This window comes from Scylla paramamosain, chromosome 10 (genome assembly GCF_035594125.1).
Source record: "Scylla paramamosain isolate STU-SP2022 chromosome 10, ASM3559412v1, whole genome shotgun sequence".
In the NCBI taxonomy this organism is placed as follows: Eukaryota; Metazoa; Arthropoda; class Malacostraca; order Decapoda; family Portunidae; genus Scylla; species Scylla paramamosain.
Window position 1 is genome coordinate 13,000,001 of NC_087160.1, and position 19,888 is coordinate 13,019,888.

The 19,888-nt window shown below is 38.8% G+C and overlaps 1 protein-coding gene across 1 annotated transcript in view; it reads right to left on the reverse strand.

The window, feature by feature from the left end:
* Positions 1 to 19,335, reverse strand: part of LOC135104244 (kynurenine/alpha-aminoadipate aminotransferase, mitochondrial-like) — a 39,837-nt gene extending 20,502 nt beyond the window's left edge. The window contains exons 1-5 of the mRNA XM_064011419.1: positions 19,255 to 19,335; positions 17,165 to 17,232; positions 16,807 to 16,975; positions 15,927 to 16,116; positions 14,505 to 14,636 (exon numbers count right to left, since the gene is read on the reverse strand). Coding sequence (XP_063867489.1) covers positions 14,505 to 14,636; positions 15,927 to 16,116; positions 16,807 to 16,975; positions 17,165 to 17,231 — 558 coding nt within the window. The 5' untranslated portion in view covers position 17,232; positions 19,255 to 19,335. The remainder of the gene's footprint in view (positions 1 to 14,504; positions 14,637 to 15,926; positions 16,117 to 16,806; positions 16,976 to 17,164; positions 17,233 to 19,254) is intronic.
* Positions 19,336 to 19,888: the final 553 nt, after the last annotated feature.

Sequence of the window (19,888 nt, forward strand, 5' to 3'; positions counted from 1 at the left end):
CCTGGAGGTCCCCTGGGTGCCCAAATTGGATCACAAGACCAAGGCATCAGACCAGCCCTGGTTTGGGTGGAGCAGTGGGGAGTGAACCTCAAGAGTAAACTCATGGGAGGCCAGGTTGGTTGTAAACAATGGTGGAGCCTTGTCAAGGACCAGCAGGATGAGTCATGGGGCACTTTTGTCCCTGCACTCCAGCGGGCAGACGGCAGCATCGCCCACAATGCTCATGACAAAGCAGACCTCCTGGCCAAGCACTTCACTGATAAGATGTGCATCCCCGACTCTGAAAGACCCTCTCTGATACTCCCTCAAATAGTGAAAGAGAGACTAGTGACAGTGCGCATGAGTGAAGTGGAAGAGAGAGCAATTCTTGAAAACTTGGACGAGAAAAAGTGGTGGGGCCACAGGATGTTAGTCCCCATGTTCTACACCAGTGTGTGGCAGAGCTGGCATCCCCCTCGCTTCTCTCTGCCTCAACACAGCCACATGGCTTGAAATGTGGAAAATGAGCAGTGTGGTGCCTCTACATAAAAAAAAACTCAAAGCTGGCATCCCTGACGAGAATCTCCTACCTCTTTGATGCCAAGGGACTGGAGTTACATTACTCCTCCTTGGAATAAGCCTGCCTGGCCTGGGGCAGCGCAGCCTGCAAACACCTTGTTCTCTTGGACAAGGTGCAGGACCGGGTCATGAGACTCATCAGGGGCAGAGAGGTTGGCCTTCACCCTACACTGTCCACCCTACAGCACCGGTGGGATGTAGCGGGACTCACCGTTATGTTTAAGGTGAAGCAGTAGCACATGGCTCACTTGCAAGTGGTCCAGCAGCCTGCCCGTCAGGCTGAAGTCCCCATGAGAGCCATCACCTGTGCCGCTGGGGAGCTGCTCCAGCCCAGGTGCAGAACATAGCACCAACAAAGACAGTTCCTCAATACATACATCAGCTAGTGGAAAGTGTTTGTTTCTGTGCAACCAAGTGTTGAGGGTTGGTCCACACAACAGTTTAAGACTACAGTGAACATGTGGCTGCTTCAGCCAAAACAGAGACAGGCTTTAGGATACAAAGCATTAACAGTGACTTCTTTAGCCTAAATTGCTGTAACAAGTATATAATGTATATGTACAGCAACTCTGTTAAGTATTGTAAAACTGTATAAATAAAGGAAGAGAGAGAGAGAGAGAGAGAGAGAGAGAGAGAGAGAGAGAGAGAGAGAGAGAGAGAGAGAGAGAGAGAGAGAGAGAGAGAGAGAGAGAGAGAGAGAGAGAGAGAGAGAGAGAGAGAGAGACTGGAAAATAAAAAATGAAAAAGCAAATGTAGACTTCAAGGAAATAACTGAAAAGCAACTGAAAGAAAAAACAAAAAAAATGTACAAAAAGGAAGTGGTAAAGGTATTGAAAACAATGAAGATCTTGTAAGAGATGCAGCATATAAGAAAGTGTTATAATTTATGGAATAAAGGAGAAAAATATAACAAATTGAAAAGGGATAAAGAAGAAACAAAAAAGGTGAAGGGTTCCTGAAGAAACTAAATGACGAAGATGACACTAAATTCGAGGAAGAAGTGGAAGAATTTGTTAGACTGAGACCTTATCTGGAAGGCAAAGCAAGACCTATGAAAATAAGACTAAAATCACAACAAGCAGCAGAAGAGATACTAGAACGAGCATCCAAACTAAGAGAAGTACAAGTTTGCAAGGATATATATACATGAAGAACAGATGAATAATTAACTTTTTTTTTGGAGAGTTTTGGAAGACAGAGTGAAGAAATGGTATATAAAGGTAAAGAAATAAATGAAAATAAAATATAGAGAAATAGTAAAAATGAAGAACAAATTGTGATATATACCAACATAGATAGATTGATACACAGAAAATTGGAATTAGAATATTTAAAAGAGAAAAAACAAAAGGTGGTGTGTTTAATGGAAATAAAGCTAAAAGAAGAAAACCAATTGTCATTAACAATAACTACAATATATGGAGAAGAGACAGGATTGGTAAAGGAGGGGATGGTGTAATGATAATGACAAGGAAATAGGCAAAGACTAAAATTGTGAAATATTGAGAAAGAAAAGAAGAAATAGTGAGTGTTAATTTGGAGGATAATAATGGAGAAATACTGACAGTAATAACAACATATGTACCACTCAAAACAAATTCTTGGAGAAAGGAAGAATATGAAAAAAAAATAGAAGATACCATTCAGTGTTTGAGTAAATTAATCAAAGTAATAAAAAAGTATTATTGGTTGGTGACTGCAATTACAAAGAAGTAAATTGGGAAATGCTTGAAGCAGGAAGAAATGAGACTGCATGGAGAGAAAGATTTCTGAAGCTGACTACAGAAAACACAATGATGCAATGGGTGACTGAAAATACAAGATAAGGGAGATGATGAACCAGCAAGACTACGCCTAATACTAACAAAGTATTAGTAAGATACGTGTGCCCAACGGGAAAAAAGTGACCATGTAATGATAGAAATAGAGACTGATAATGATGTCATTGAAGAGGATGAATCATACAAAGAAAATTGATTGATAATGATGTCACTGAACAGGATGAATCATACAAAGAAAATTGGAGAAACTATAGAAAACAAATATAGATGATCTTAAGAAATTTTAAGAAATGAACTGGGAAAAACTGAAAAGAGCAAATGATGTGCAAAATAAGTATGACATTTTTATGGAAATATATGAGACTGGAGTGAATAAATATGTCCCATTATACAAACATAAACAAAAAGGAAAACAGGTGGTTCAATGCAAGATGTGCAAGTGCAAAGAAAAGAGATGAAGCATGGATAAGAATGAAAAGAAACTGAAAAAAATAAAATAAAATAAAGAAGACTAAGATAGCAAGAAATGAACATGTGAAAATAAGGAGAGAGGAAGAGAAAAGGATATGAAAAGTATATAAATGAAAAGTGCAGGGATGAACCAAAACTGTTCTACAGATTCATAAAAAAAGATTGAAGGATGGAAATGAAACATATGAAGACCCAAAAGACATAAGTGAATTGCTAAACAAAAAGTTTCGACAATATTTCACAGAAGAATCAGAACTTAAAGAACCACAAGATGAGAAGACAAAAAAAAAAGCAAATGTGGGAAATTATAGTAAATAAAGAAGTTTATAAAATGATGGAGGAACTGGGGGAGAGAAAAGCAACAGGACCAGTTGGAGTACAGAGGGTGTCTGAGTTATGAGGAAACGAGTTATGAATGTTCAGAGATATGAGCAGTCTACTCACAAAATGAAATTGTGCTCGTGATATTGTTCCCTTTGTTAACAAAAAGTTCAAATTTGGAGCTACACACAATATTTATCTAGTACACTGCTTCACCACTACCCACACAGAGCAGCAGCATAGCGAAGGACTGCTCACCACCCCAGGACACAGCCCCTGTAGCAGTTTATTTTGAGACGATGGTTTAAAATTCAAATTTAATTAAAAAACTTACCATACTGCACTGCTGTGAATCTGGCTTGAGATTCTATGGTGTATGGACCTCTGCTAGTCAGCCTTTGAGAGGCATGGAGACAGGAGGGCTGTGCTGCTCCATTACATTACATCCATGAATAGGCAAACATACCTATCTTATACTTTCAGCCAGCCATGTTAGAGAGGAAGAAAGGAAAAAAATTTGCATAAAAGAGAGAGAGAGAGAGAGAGAGAGAGAGAGAGAGAGAGAGAGAGAGAGAGAGAGAGAGAGAGAGAGAGAGAGAGAGAGAGAGAGAGAGAGAGAGAGAGAGAGAGAGAGAGAGAGAGTCTCATACCTCAGGGTTACACCTGCTAGACTTTGGCTACACTCACTCCTAAGTCAACAACAAATAGGCAAACAAACCGGTCTTATGCTTTCCAACAGCCATCTTAATTAATTATTAGAATAAAGGTGTGTATAACCTGAAAAGGGGAGAGAGAGAGAGAGAGAGAGAGAGAGAGAGAGAGAGAGAGAGAGAGAGAGAGAGAGAGAGAGAGAGAGAGAGAGAGAGAGAGAGAGAGAGAGAGAGAGAGAGAGAGAGAGAGAGAGAGAGAGAGAGAGAGAGAGAGAGAGAGAGAGAGAGAGAGAGAGAGACTCAATTTTAACCAAGGTTAATATTTGAGCCTTGCATTTTGGCAGAAGCCTTAAGCCTGTCACTACTCAGTAGTATCACATCACCCATAAGGCAAGGTGTACTCTCTCTCAAGGTATCAAGTAAGTAATCATTACACTGTTTGTGGAATGTGTACTTTTTTTTTGTACTGAAAAATTATGATGAGTTATGAGCAAAATGACTTACAAGCAGCCTTCCAGAACATATCTCGCTCGTAACCTAAACACCTTCTGTATCAGGTTTAAAAAGAGTTTAAAAGAGGAGACAATTAACTGAACCAGTATATGACATAATAAAGTGCTCAATATCAACTGGAAGAGTGCCTAAGGTATGGAAGAGAGGAGACGTAATGCCAATTTATAAAAGTAGAAAGAAAGAACCATTAAACTATAGACCGGTACTGATGACCAGCTGCATAGTATATAAGATCTGTGAAAAGTGATAAAGAAGCAGTGGACAGAATTTCTAGAAAAACATGATATAATAACAGAAAAACAGTATGGCTTCAGACAAAAGCAATCATGTGTAACCAATTTGATGTGCTTTTATTCAATAGTGACTGATGTAACACAGGAAAGGATGGATGAGTAGAATGTGTTAAGAGAAAAAAAAGGCTTTCAACAAAGTTCCGTACATCAAGTTATTATGGAAGCTAGAAAAAAAAGATTAAATGAAAATGAAAAAAAAATGAATGGAAAGTTATTTAAAGGAAAAAGAAATGAGAACGACAGTAAAAAGGTGTAAAATTGAAATGGACAAAAAGTAGATAGTGAAGTACCACAAGGATCAGTGCTAGCACCAATATTTTTCCCAATCTACATATATATGCCTGAAGGAATAAAGAGTTACATAAGCTTGTTTGCAGACGATGCAAATTTACAAAGACATATAAGAAATAACAGACTGTGAAATTCTACAAGAGGATTGTATAAAATTTGGGACTGGAGTAAGAAATGGGAGATGGAATTTAATGTAAAAAAAAATGTCATGTAACGGAGATGGGAAAAGTGAAGAGACCAAAATGGACATATAAAATGGAAAATGAAAAAAAAATAAAAGTACAAGAGAAAGATCTGGGAGTGATAATACAGGATAATCAACTGTTTGCAATGATGTTTTCCATGCCCTCACTATTGTTCTCGGAAACTGCGCCTCTGTACTTGCACCTTGTCTAGTCGAACTCTGCCAACTCAAAACTGTGCCTCTGTACTTGCATCTTGCCTACTCAAATTCTGTCAACATCTACTATTCCTTCTTGCTGGAAGTTTGCCTATATTCAGCCAGTTCCTAAAATGGGTGACCGTTCTAATCCCCCAAACTACCATCTTATTGCTTTAATTTCCTGTCTATCTATAGTTTTTGAATCTATCCTCAACAGGAAAATTCTTAAACATCCATCACTTCGCAACCTCCTATCTGATTGCCGGTATGGGTTCCATCAAGGCTGGTGGTCTTCAAGCTTTCCTTACTGAGTTTTGGTCATCCTCTTTTTAGAGATTTTGGTGAAACTTTTGCTGTTGCTTTAGACATATCAAAAGCTTTGATTTCCAAACTACCCTTCTATGGTTTCTACCCTCTGCTCTATAACTTCATCTCCTGTTACCTTTCTGACCATTCTATTGCTGCTGTGGTAGATGATCACTGTTCTTCTCCTAAATCTGTTAACAGTGGTGTTCCTCAGGATTCTGTCCTGTCACTTACTCTCTTCCTATTATTCATCAATGATCTAAACCAAACTTCTTTCTTGTCCTATCCACTCCTACACTGATGATACTGCACTTTTCCACGTCTTTTCGTAGACATCCAGCCCTTCAGGAAGTAAAACAGTTCACACAGGGAAGCCACAGAATGCCTGACTTCTGATCTCTCTAAAATTTATGATTGGGGCAGAGCAAACTTGGTATTGTTCAATGCCTCAAAACTCAATTCCACCATCTATCAACTTGACACACCACCACCAGTTGCTCTAGGTCGTGGAGGATAGCAAAGTTGAAGGCTAGTTCACCAGGATGGTCAGCGAAAGGAAAGGAAAGCCAAAGCTGGCGGTGAACATCAAAGTCTCCAAGAATGGAGATCTCTGTAAAAGGGAAGAGAGTCAGAATGTGCTTCACTTTGGAAGTTAAGTAGTCAAAGAATTTCTTAGGCAGAGGAATTAGGTGCAAGGTATACAGCACAAATAAATTTAGTTTGACAGTAACTCTGTAGTCGTAGCCAGATGGTGGAAAACTTGGAGGATTCAAGAGCGTGGGCATGAGAACAGGTTAAGTCATTGTGCACAAAAATGCAACATCCAGCTTTGGATTGGAAATGAGGATAGAGAAAGTAGGAGGGAACAGAAAAGGGGCTACTGTCAGTTGTCTCAGACACCTGTGTTTCAATGAGGAAAAGATGAGGTTTAGTAGAGGAGAGGTGGTGTTCTATAGATTGAAAATTAGATATAAGACAGCAAATGTTACAGAAATTAATGAAGAAAAAGTTGAGGGGGATGTGAAGACACTTAGGGTTGATATTAGAAGAGCTGTCCAACCTGGGAACATTTGTGGTCCCCTTCCCAGATGGGGACTCCAAGGCTGGTGTAGGAGTCACCACGATAATTTTGAATTTTGAGTGAAGGGTGTGTGTGTAATTAAGTGCTTGTAGTTTTGTATGAAGAAAGAGAGTTGTCTTTAGAGGGCAGGCTGTGACTTCCCCCTTGTATTGTGAGACACAAAGAGTAACATTTTGTGAGGTCACAGTTGGGTTTAATGATAAGCTCACAGCACCTCCTGATCCAGTGCTTTAGACTTAACTGGGAGTAAGTCTAAAGCACTGGATCAGGGGGTGCTGTGAGCTTATCATTAAAACCCAGCCACTGCATGCCTCCCCTCCTCCCGCAGCCTTGTTGCACAAGAATTTCTTCTTCTGTCCACCTCTCTAATGCAAGAGTTAACCAGTTCTGAATCATTCATCCCTTTCTCTGGTAAACTCTGGAACTTCCTGCCTGCTTCTGTATTTCCACCTTCCTATGACATGAACTCCTTCAAGAGCAAGGTTTCAAGACACTTGTCCTTCAATTTTTGACCACCACTTTGGATGCTATACTGGGACTGGCATCTCAGTCAGCCTTTTTCCTTTTTTATTGGATTTTTGTTGCCTTCGGCTGGTGTCCCTCCTACAAAAAAAAAAAAAAAAAAAAAAAAAAAAAAAAAAAAGGACAAGCACGTAAAAAAGATATTCAGAGATACATATAAAATGGTGAGAAATATTGGAACAGCATTCCACTACATGGATAAAGATATGAGAAACATAATTACCACCATGATTAGACCAAAGTTGGAATATGCTGAATCGGTGTGGTCTCCCCACAAGAAACATGTAAAATCTAGAACTGGAAGAATTAACATATGAAAACAGGTTAAAGGAAATGAATCTGCCAACATTGGAACAAAGAAGAGAAAGGGGAGAATTAATACTAATTTATAAATTGTGGAATAGAGTGGAAGAAATAAATAATGAGAAACTGCTGCTAAGAGAAGTAGGAAATACCAGATACACAAAAGGACACAGCAAAAAAATAAGAAATGGAAGATGCTTGAGTAACATAAAGAAACATAGTTTCCCATAGAGAAATACAGAAGTTTGGAACAACCTCAGTGAGGATGTAGTATCAGCAATGAGTGCACAACTTCAAGGAAAAATTGGACGAGTGTAGATATGGAGATGGGACCACATGAGCACAATTAGGTAAACTAGATAAATACACACACTATGGCCATCAGTTGTTGTGTGGTCTGTGATAATATCTCTTGTCTTGAGAGAGAGAGAGAGAGAGAGAGAGAGAGAGAGAGAGAGAGAGAGAGAGAGAGAGAGAGAGAGAGAGAGAGAGAGAGAGAGAGAGAGAGAGAGAGAGAGAGAGAGAGAGAGAGAGAGAGAGAGAGAGACACACACAGTGTAATGTAGTGGTTAGCATGCTCAGCTCACAACCAAGAAGGCCTGGGTTCTAATCCCAAGCATGGTGAGGCAAATGGGTGAGCCTCATTAAATGTGTAGCCCCTGTACAGGATGTAACCTGAGGGGTTGTAGCTGCACTGTCCCAGTGTGTGGTGTGTGAGTGGTCTCAGTTCTACCTAAAGATCGGTTGCTCTGAGCTCTGAGCTATTTCTGTAGAGCAGTGGTTCCCAAACTTTTTCTGGTCATTACCCACTTTTCACACATGATCCTTGTCCATGACTGTTTACAGTCCTACACTCATTGGGTCCATATAAAAACCACTCTAGCAAATCCTGTAATTTTATTGATTCCATTTGTTATTTTTCTTTTGTTAATTATTAATAAAGAAATTTGTATTTTGCCTTTGCTGAATCTCATATAATTATTGAAATGATACTAAAGAAGTAATATCATGCACATTAAAAAAATTCATATGTACAGTAATTAAAAATTGCATTATTGTGAAAAGTTGTTTCAGCAATAAGAAAAAAAAAAAAAAAAAAAAAAAAAAAAAAAAAAAAAAAATCCACTGGATTGAAAAAGTGTATTAATCCCATGCAATGTGATCTGATCTTTGAATCTTACAGATCTGATAACTTTGTAATTCTGAAATGAAATGCTATCATAGGGAGTCATAATTAACTGCCACAACCATGGCCTTCAGTGGCCACACACCCACCTCCTCCCAGACTGTTTGCTTCTGAACATTCATGCCAGGTTCATGTTTCCTTCACTTTTGAATCCCCATTCCACTCAGTGTGAAGGGTGATGTTGCAGATTATCAACAAGCTTCTTGATTCTTGGTTTTGTTTCACTTAAAGCACACCGTAGGTCATGCTTCACTTCAAGTCTGTTGCGATATTTCGTTTTAATGTGGAGTAGTTGAGAGAATGCAGCCTCACAGGAATAAGTTGATGAAAATGGTAGGAGGTGGCAAAAAGCTAAGTCACATAAGTTTGGGTATGAAGCTGCCATTGATGACCAAAATACTGTGAGAGATTCAGTTTCAAATTTCATCTTAGCTCCTGAATCCTCCTGAAGTGTCAACAGCTCAGTTTGGCCATCATCATTGTCATCAGGAATGCACGTCACTGGAGCAGTGAAGAGGACCCTTACTAGCTGAGAAGTTAGGCTTTGGATATCTGGGAAGTATCTTTTAAATTCCCCTTCCAAGGCCTCAAGATGTTGGGTAATCAAGTTCTGCGTAGCAGCATCACACTCCTCTACAATTTCTGACACTGTCTCTAGCCTTGCCAAGTTTCCCATTCCAAACCTGTACTGTACCTGTAAGTTCCCTCCACTGGCTACCTACCCACTAAACTCCCTTGGTTTTATTTATGCATAGCCTCAGATTATGGCCCCCTACATTCTGCTATATGGCCAGGGGGCCATGGCCCCCAGTTTGGGAACTACTGCTCTAGAGTAATGGCTGACAACGAGCAGATGACCATAGGTGAGTGAATAAATACACACACACACACAGACTATGCTCATCTAGTGATATAAAAGTGATAATATATTTTGTCTAGAGAGAGAGAGAGAGAGAGAGAGAGAGAGAGAGAGAGAGAGAGAGAGAGAGAGAAGAGAGAGAGAGAGAGAGAGAGAGAGAGAGAGAGAGAGATATCCTTGCCTGACATGGTAACACTGCAAGCTGCAAGAAAAATGCGCAACTCACAACTCAGACTTGCCATACGCGGACCAACCAGATGGGACTACACACTGACATGAGTATGATAGGATGTCCATATATATATATATATATATATATATATATATATATATATATATATATATATATATATATATATATATATATATATATATATATATATATATATATAAGTGTGGTACTCACCACTGTTTTTGGTTCCAAAGATTGTTTTTTTTGTGCTGTAGTTGATTTTTGGAAAGTTAACTAATTCTGTGACCGTCCCTGATCATTATCCTCTTCCTGTTTTAAGTGACTTTTTGCAGTCAATCAGGAAAGATAACACTGTATTCACTACTCCTGAGCTCAAATCAGGCTTTTGGCAAATTCTTTTGGATTCTCATAGCCATGAGATTATTGCCTTTTCTACACCATCAGGTCATTATGAGTGGCTCCATGCCCCAATGCATTTATGTAACTTGTCCCTGACTTGCCAGTGACTTGTTAATAGTTTTTTTTTCAAGGTCTTATTGGTGATGGTTTGTTTGTATATCTTGATGATTTGATCTTGGAGTGTCGTGATCTTGAGTCTCACTTTGACAAACTTGAACTTATTTTGCAAAAATTTTAAGAAGCAGGTCTTAAGCTTAACCTGCCTAAGTGTAAATTCCTTCACTCATGTAGTGAATTTTTATTTTTAGGTCATGTAGTTGACAAGAATTCACACTACTGATGCTAAAGTTTGAGCAGTTCAAGATTTTCCTATCCTGAAGTCAGTAAACCATGTGCATTCTTTCCTCAGTCTTGTGGGTTATCATCATGCATTCATCAGACTTTGCACCCATTGTGTCGCCTCTCAGGCATCTTGTCAAAAAGGACGTCTCTTTCGTATGGTGTGATGCCCAGCAAACTAGCTTTGACTGACTCAAACATGCACTCACTCATGCTCCAGTCCTTGCCTTTCCAGATTACAGCCTGCCTTTTACACTCTTCACTGATGCAAGTGCTTTAGTGGTAGGCAATGTTTTAATGCAGCAGAGTTCTTGTCCTCAGGTCATTGCACATGCCAGCCATGCCCTGAATGGTGCTGAGTCTCGCTATTCAGTTACTCATCTAGAAGCTCTGGCACTGGTATAGGCTTTACGTAATTTTTGTAATGTCACCTAAGGCTACCAATTAACTTTTTATACTGACCATGCTGCCTTGCTTCACCTTTTCAAGGATAAAAATTTATCAGGTCGTCTCACCAGATGCTTTGTTGCAGTTGATGAATTTAACCCAATGATCAAGTATTTGTCCGGTAAAGCAAATGTGACTGCAGATGCTCTTTCTTGAAATGTTGCTGTTGCTTCTGTGTCAGAAGTTGCTAATTTCTCATGAAAGGAACTTTTTGCCGCCCAGCATCAAGACCCTTTATGGTTTGCTGTGGTATATGCCTTAGAATCAGGTGATGAGTCTATTTTACCCAAGTTGCATGTACCTTTGTCTCAGTTTTCCCTTGTTGATGGTATATTATGCTGTACTGTGTCAGTTTGGGAGCAGTGATGCAACTTGCCATCCCCACTTCTTTAGTTCCATCTGTGTTTCAGCTCATTCATAATGCTCCCCAGTCTGATCATCCAGGACGTGACAAATCCTTAACAATGGCTTGTAAGCATTATTACTGGCCTACAGTAAGCCTTGACGTCACAAATCATGTACCGCAATGTCTTTCTTGTGCACAAACTAAAGGTATCACTAACACAGCTCCTATGCTTGAATATCTGACTCCTGTTGGTCCTTTTGATACTGTTGCTATGGACCTTCTGCAATTACCTCGCAATCACCAAGGATCTTCTTATGTTCTAGTTTGCATTGATCATTTAAGTAGCTTTGTTATTCTTGGAATTTTGCCCAACAAACCTGCTACAGTTGTGGCCCATGCTTTAGTGTCCCACCTCCTTTGTCCATTCCTGTACACCTTCAGTTTTGCTTTCTGATAATGGGTCAAAATTTAAGAATGAGATACTTAATACCATTTGCCAGCAGTACAGAATTTCCCAATACTTTATTTCTGCTCACCATCCAGCTTCTAATAGACTTGTGGAACAGGCTAATAGAAAAATTTTGTTGATCTTTCGGCATGTTGCAGGTAAACTTCATGAGTCATGGGCATATTAGCTTCCACATGTAGCTGCTTCTATCAATGGTTCTGTGAATTTATCAATGGGAAAGACTCCTCACTATATTGTGTTTGGCGAAGAGAAACATTTCCCTTACAACATACTAGTAGCCCCATGTGTGCCAATGTATTCCGCTGATGACTATGCTCAGTCTCATATCTGCATGTTTCAGACTATCCATGTGTCTGTGTGAGAAAGACTACAGACTTCACACATGGAGATGATTAGTCAGCAGCACAGTACAACCACACCTGTGTCCCTTGGTATTGGTGACACTGTCTTTAAGGCCTCACCTCTGCATCAGTCTAAATTAGAACCTAAATTTTCAGGCCCTTTTCTCATTACAGAGAGCTTTTCTGGTAATGAATTTAAAATTTTTGATCCAAATCTTAACAATTCAGAAGTTGTCTATGTTGACAGGTTGAAGAAGGCTCAGGTCCCCACCTCCTCCTCTTCTGCTTCTTCCATGCCTCAATCTCCACCTGTCTCTCATACTTCTGTTCATCCTGTCCCTACACATTCCCATAATCTCTGTAGCAGGGCTATGTAAAAAAATTAATTATTTTTGGGACCCATTTCATAGTTATCATGTACTTTTTTCTCTCTCTCTCTTTGCTGTCCCAAGGGTTTGTCTATTTTCTTGTGCCACTGGGAAGGATTATTATTTTTGTGTCTTATGTTAGGATTAAATTGATTACTGTTTTTGTGCTGTTCTGCAGTTATATTTATTTTTATCTTGCAGAAGGGATATTTTCGTAACATTTTTGTTCGCTTATATCATTATTATGTCCTTGTATTGTATCGTCTTATGCGTCTTACAAAGATAAGTCCACTATGCATTCATATCTACGTATTTCTTATTGTTATTCTTATTATTATTGCATTGTGATATTTTCTGATATTTTGTTTGTTCTACATTCTTGCTATTATGTCAATGTTATACTTTTGTGTGCCTTCTTCTATTACACACACTTACACATTTGTCCCTGTATATGTACATATTTCACATTCTACTTATTATTATTCTTGTGCCTTATGGTATTTTCTCTGCAATTTTTTTGGTGTGCATTTGCATATTTGTTTTGCCTTCATTTATTACTTTGTGTGCCTTACACAGATAAGCACACTCCATGTTTACACATCCATATTTTTCTATTTGATGTGCTTGTGCCTCATATATATATATATATATATATATATATATATATATATATATATATATATATATATATATATATATATATATATATATATATTTTCACTGCAGGGTTGCAGCATAGATGTGGCCAAGATGTAATATACGGTAAAATCCCTCTCATCTGGCATTCGAGTATCCGGCAGCTTCAAGTATCTGGCACATTTTTCCCCAAGCCTTAAAATCAATAAAAAATCAATGTGTACTCATAAAATCGATTAAAATTCCCACGCGAGGCACACTTTGTCCCCTCGCCACCACAGCGCACTGCTTCGCGCCACCCGCAGCCCACTGCACTGTGTTTACTCAGTGACTCAGTCCCGCGTGTGCACTGTTTATCACCTGACGCCTTCATCATGCCTAAAGTTGTAGAAAAGAGGAAGCGTGTTGTGCTTACACTTAAGCAGCTGATCAGATCAGCTGCTGATTAAGATCAGCTGATCTTTGTTATGGTAAGATGCGTGAGTGTAGGGTGGTGATTGTGGACATAATTTCACTTCTATTCAAGTATCCGGCATGTCGGCGGTCCCGTTGATGCCGTATAGGAGGGATTTTACTGTATATATGTTATAAGTTAATTTTCTTTTTGCTATTGTTATCATTATCACCATTATTTATCATTTATGTATTTAATTTCTATGTCTGACACCTCTCGTTCCCCTTTTGTTTTTCGATCACTCCTTAGGTGGCATCACATGTGCCTCTCAGTCAGCAGTTGGCTTCTGGGCCATTAACGTTTACTCTGTACTTGGCAGTCTTGTTATTATACTGGGAAATATTTTACACAGTGTTTGCTGTTATCCCTGGATCTGGACATTACTATACGTGCTAGCACAACACCCCAGCACATGACTGCCTATTCAGGGTTTTACATTCATTAGAAACTTACTGAAGCAGAAGTCCTGCCTTTCCATATCCAACATTTAAAAAAACCTGATGTTTCAGCACTTTTGCAAAATAGTCCCATTCCAAAAGTTTTCATTTTAAGTGTGACAAATCCTGCTGTTTTGGAAAGGAAAGAGGAGGAAGAGGAGCCAGAGTGAGTTTCATGTGGGGGAGCTAGAAAAAATCAAGTTTGCTGTGGCCTGATTAGACTACAGTATGGACTTAGCTGATTCTTATATTAGACTTGTATTATTTGTTTTCTAGAAATATGCCTTGTGGTTTCTATATAAATATACCTTGGAGATGTTAGTTGTTTCCTGCAAATGGGTAAATAAACAGTAGCCTATGTTCTCATATAGCTGATGAAATTCACATCTGATATTTTGGCATTTACATGTTTTAGCATCTGTTTAGTCCTGTAAATGCTGAATGATAAGACATTAACTGCAGCAACAATCTAAAACTTTTGCTCTTCAAAGAGGTTTATGGTTCTACAAGTCACCTGAATAGTGTAAAAATGTTTTACAAGTCAAAGGCACAACTCACCTTGGGAACATCTTTCTCTGTATCCTGCACCTCCTCTGGCTTCCATTTTGAGAGTGCTGCTTTCAAGGCTTCAGGACACATGCCATTTTGATCCCCAGATATTGGCAAATACCGTGGCTTGTATGGTTTCAGCTGTTGGAATGGACAGTCATGTTACTGAATCAGAATTAATCCCTTGCACTAAAAATTCAAACTTTTAATGGTGATTGATATTGTATAGGTACTTAATAATTGTACCATATTAATCTGCATTCCTGGCAATAAGCCACTTTATATTCATCTCCATTCTTTTCTTCCTTGATTTTGATGTCTTTTATCATTGTATTTACAACTCAATTTTTTTACTAACTTTAATCTTTATGTATTTTGCATACTATTAAACCATGCATGAAGATTGATATTAAACTGTAGTAGGCTCTGCACCCAGCATTTTTTTTTGTATAATATTATCATCATATTAATGAAGCTTTCAAGTCATTTTGCACTTAATTTAAAGAGGAAGGTGTGAAAAATGCCTGAGATAGGAGTGAACCATGAAGCATGTCATTTCTTACTCTTCCAAAAAAAAGTGCTATTTCTAATAGTTTTCATTTGTCATCCTATCCATCCATCACAGAACTTAATTTACTTATTCCAGTATTTTGATGATACATAAAGTATGAAGACAGAATATAAAAAGCTACCTGAAAACCATGTGGTATGGGACAAGATCTGGCCACACTCCAAACCCAGGTGGGAAGGAATTGCCATCCTATTCCCAGTCACTGCATTATGATGACTTTTTTTAAATATTTTCTTCCCCCAGTATCTTTATGGTATTCTTCTTACCCTTAGCCCTCTATTTCTTTATCTTTCCTTTGTACTGTCTTGCATCATCCTTCCTTGAATAATAATGAAAACTGGTCTCAAGCTGCCTCCCTTCCAATCTTGGATATTCTACAGCAATTTTTTTTTTCTCATTCACAATCCTACCTAATTTATTATACAGGAATGGAAGCTGATGCACATGTTAAATCATCTTTTCTTCAATGTGTGCATGTGTATGTGTCAATGTTTCCTAACTGAAGCAAGCTATGTCATTCTATATTCACAGAAATGCCATAATTCAATAAATAACCACAAATATGATAACCTAACTGATCACTCTATGTGTAAAATAAGATAACATCCTCCAGAAAGGAGCACCTTGTAAAAACATGATAAATAAGAACATCTTGTCTTAGTTCTTTTCTATTGCCTTTTATGATATTCAGGGCACACCATGGTAAAATGCTCCAAAACCAATAATACTGTGCAGCCAGACAGTATATCCCTACCAAAGAGATCTGCCACAAATACAGTTTTATTATATCCTTTATCCCAAATACTGAGTTGATATTCAAAAGGCATGCAATAAAAGCTCAAAGACTAGTTTGTCCTTACTATGGATAGGGTGCCAGTGTAACAAGGTTCCTGAGTGACAACGTAGTCCCCTGGAGATATCATCATTTCCAAGGCTTTGCACAACCCATCTTGGCTACCAGCTGTGACAATCAGATCCATTTCAGCCCATCGTGGTGGTGAGTGAAGCTGCTGAGTGAGGTCCTTGAGTTGCTTGACCAGTGGTGGATAACTGAAGATCAATTTTTGCTGCAATCAGGGTGTGTTTGTCCTCTTAGAATGAGTGATTTTGTGTCTCTTAGGCATTTTTTAATTTTTTTCATATGTGACCTTCTCCCAATCAAGTGGTATCGCAAACAACAAAAGGATGCATACTCAGAACATTGAAAGTAATACACAGGTCTATAAAATTCCATCCAAAATTCTGAAAACCTCCAACACAAGCTATTTTTTCATTGATGTCAGCATAGCAAAGGTCTTAAATTGTACCTAAAAAAGACAGCAATGACCAGAGCTTAACATTTCACTATACCACTGCATAAATTATCATAACGATGAATGAGAATTTAACAAACAGGTGTATTTTGCTACAGGGCATGTAGCCAGATCATAGAGTTGAAAAGGTTAAGAACTGTAAGCCTTATTTTCTTTTAATAAGATATCTGGGCATCACATTAACTAAGACTGAGGAGCTATGGGAACCAAGCTGTTTGGAATTTGTTATGTTCCTACACCATCATCAGTCATGGAGAGAGAGAGAGAGAGAGTATAGCTACAACCAAGAAGACAGAAATGGGAAGGAACAGACACAAAACAAGGACAGAAAGAGTGCGTTTCCCAGGATGTAAACCCTAAGTTTTGGAAGAGCATCCAAAAACACCAGCCATTCACCCAATGGGCTTCTTGCATTATTAACACCTACCCTGGAGTTGGGCCATATTGAAGGCAGTCCATCATCAGCTTTGGGTGGATGGTGAGGGCACGGCCATCCTTGAGGGTGATGGACCCTGCTTGGAAGGGGAACATCTGTGCATTGGGAAGACCTCCAGCCATAAACACCAGTTCAGGAGAGGCTTGTGCCAACAGATTTGCTGTAACATTCACAAGCGTCACTTGAAGTGTGCAGTTTGTGCTTTAAAGGAAATCTTTTAGGTGTTTTTTTAAACTCATAACTACTCAAAAAGGAAATCAACTGGACAACCTATTTTCAAGCTCCACAATTGTTTGATGAATAGCCCTGCAAAGGCACAAGGATCATTATCCCTGATCACTTAACTTACTCATTTCTCTTATGAGAGATGGCTGGCGGTTCCTTGACACCTGCGTTAAAAATCTTGAGTACTTCATCCTGAAATACAAATTTTCACTTAAGATTACTGTACATCCAATGTTCAGATGATTTTGTAAACTAAGGTAATTCCATTCTCATTTAGTAATAACTGAACAACTCAATTACAGTGCAATATTCTGCATTAATCTTTAAATAGGTACCTAGGTAATGAAACAGGCAGACCATATTATAGTGAATGCCACAGAATTTTAAAATTAATGGTAATATGAGCACCAATTTGCAGATTTGTAGCCTTCATTTTTCACAAAATTGAAAAAAGAAGAGTAATAAATAGATAAAAAAAAAAAAAAAAAATACACCACTGCAATTTAAATTAGCCCCTTACATGTTGATGCCAGTCAGAGTAAATGGATCCCATGCTTCACAATGAAAAGCAGGATCAATCAGTAGTGGGCATCACGCTGATCAGTTTTTGTTTCAGTTTATAAAAACAGCTGCTATACAATACCAAAGAAAAATGCAAGCCATGGTGGTACAGTTCTTGCCAGAGTTCCATAAGAATCATGAAGCAATGCAATGAATCAAGGCTTATGCTAATTAACACAGTAACTAGTCCTGTGGTAGGTATTTTATTCGCCATTGCATTATTGACTGATATTTCTGTTGCAATGGATGCAGATTAATTGTCATATTAATATGTAATCAAATAAGGCTCTATGTATGACACATCTGTAGTACATATAGTGCCACTAATTTAAATGGCCTGTGAAGTTTCAAGTTAGTCCACATGTAGTCCTTCATGAGGGTATGAAAGGCAGCAGGGGGGCTGCCGCGTCAGTTCTACTTTCATCATGGCATCAGACAGGTGCATGGATTGTGATTTGAGTCTACTTGACATTTCCTGCATTACAGTGGAAAATCCAGGGATCATATATCTTAATTTTGAGAGTGTTTTCAAATCACTCTTGTTAGTGTGGTATGCATGTATAATATTAGATTAAATTAGTGTCCATAAGTGGGGGAGTCCAGCTTTGCCCCCCCCCTCCACCCAGGTAATTTCAGTCATGTTAGTTAGGTCAGATTAAAGACTTTAAGAGGGGTCCAGGAAGGGCAAAGACCCCTCAGCTAGTTTAGATTATGTTATAATCCTTAAGGGGGTGAAGCCCCTAGGCTAGTTTAGGTTAGGTTAGGTCAGTCTTTAATGGTGGAACCAAGGGGATGAAGTCCTTCCAGCTAATTTAGGTTAGGTAATGTTAGAGTCCTTAGAGAGGGCGCATCCCGGCTTGTTTGGTGGGAGAGATATTACCTGTTTGTTGACTTTTTAGGTTTTTCTCCCAAAAGTGGTCTTTTCTCTTTAGGCCTTTATGGTCTAAAAGATTTGGCCTGTTTTGGCATTCCCTACTCCTAAAATCCTGCTTTCCAACCAGATCCCCAAGCTTGCTACTCCTTGTGAGGGGCGGCAGTAGAATACAGAGGGAGCTGCTATTGGTAAGATTTATCAAATCAAAACATGTTTAATTTCCTTTTAGTCATCATATGTTAACTCATACAACTTGCAAAATCAAAACTCAAGAATTTCTTGTTAGGACATTAATACAGCTGATCTGCCACAAAGACACTACCACTAAGATCACATGATAGAAACAACCTGCTGCATCTCTGCTTGTTTCTGCGACGCTAGGTAGCTGCTATTTATGGGTCTACGTGACGCCGGCAAGACCCCATACTATTCTCCAGGTACATTAACACAATTAACAGCATTCTCACTCCTTCAGATACAGAAACGTTGCCCTTGTCGTACAGCACCAAGAAACTTCACGACAGCTCATAACAATGCTGAAAACTACAGCAGTGAAGGACGTGGCCCTACTTGACAGGGTCATGGGGAACGAAGAAAGTAAACATAGGAAGACAATTCTCGCAAAGTTCCTTATTACATTTGTGGGTCTTGTCGTCAACAGTTTGATACACGAATAGAATGAGCTTCCTGTGTTAATCAGGTGACAGGTTCCTTACGTGACAGAGGTAGTGAAGTAGGCTGAACCACAGGTACAGGCAAGCAAGCGCCACCAACCTCACCTACAGTTCCACTCCCAGGCCAGCCGGCCACACGCTGGGGCTGGGCTGGTAACAGCTGTACTATGCAGTGTTGCCGATACAGCTAATTTTGTTAAAACGAAATGACAGGAAAAGATTTACAAGTGAAAACACAGAATGTTGGCTATGTGGTGAGGAAAAAAAAAAAAAATGATCACACTTTCTTCTTTGATGCTCTGCTTATATGCCACAGACAGAAAAATGAAAATTACAACCCTACCAGGAAAAAACGGAGGAGATAATCGGAGAATGTTATTTAACAACAATAACATACAAGAAACAAAAAAACAACTTTATATAAATTTTGGAAAATATGAGAAAAGAAAATAAAGGAAGTGGAAAACAATAACAGAAACTAATAAGTGTAAAAATACAAGAAAAGACCCAGACAGCAGGGAAACATACGTTAGGGAGAACCGTTGCAAAGTCCATTCTCACGACCCGACTAGAGCATAAAAACGTGGCACCACTGCCTGAATTGCTGAACTAAGCACTGAAGTTGTTGATTTGTGACACTGGTAAGCTGCCTGTTAGTCGTTATGTTGTTTTGTCATGTGCTTAGGAACATATTACAGCTACTACTAATAATAGTCAAACAGAAATCTCTAAATAGCTG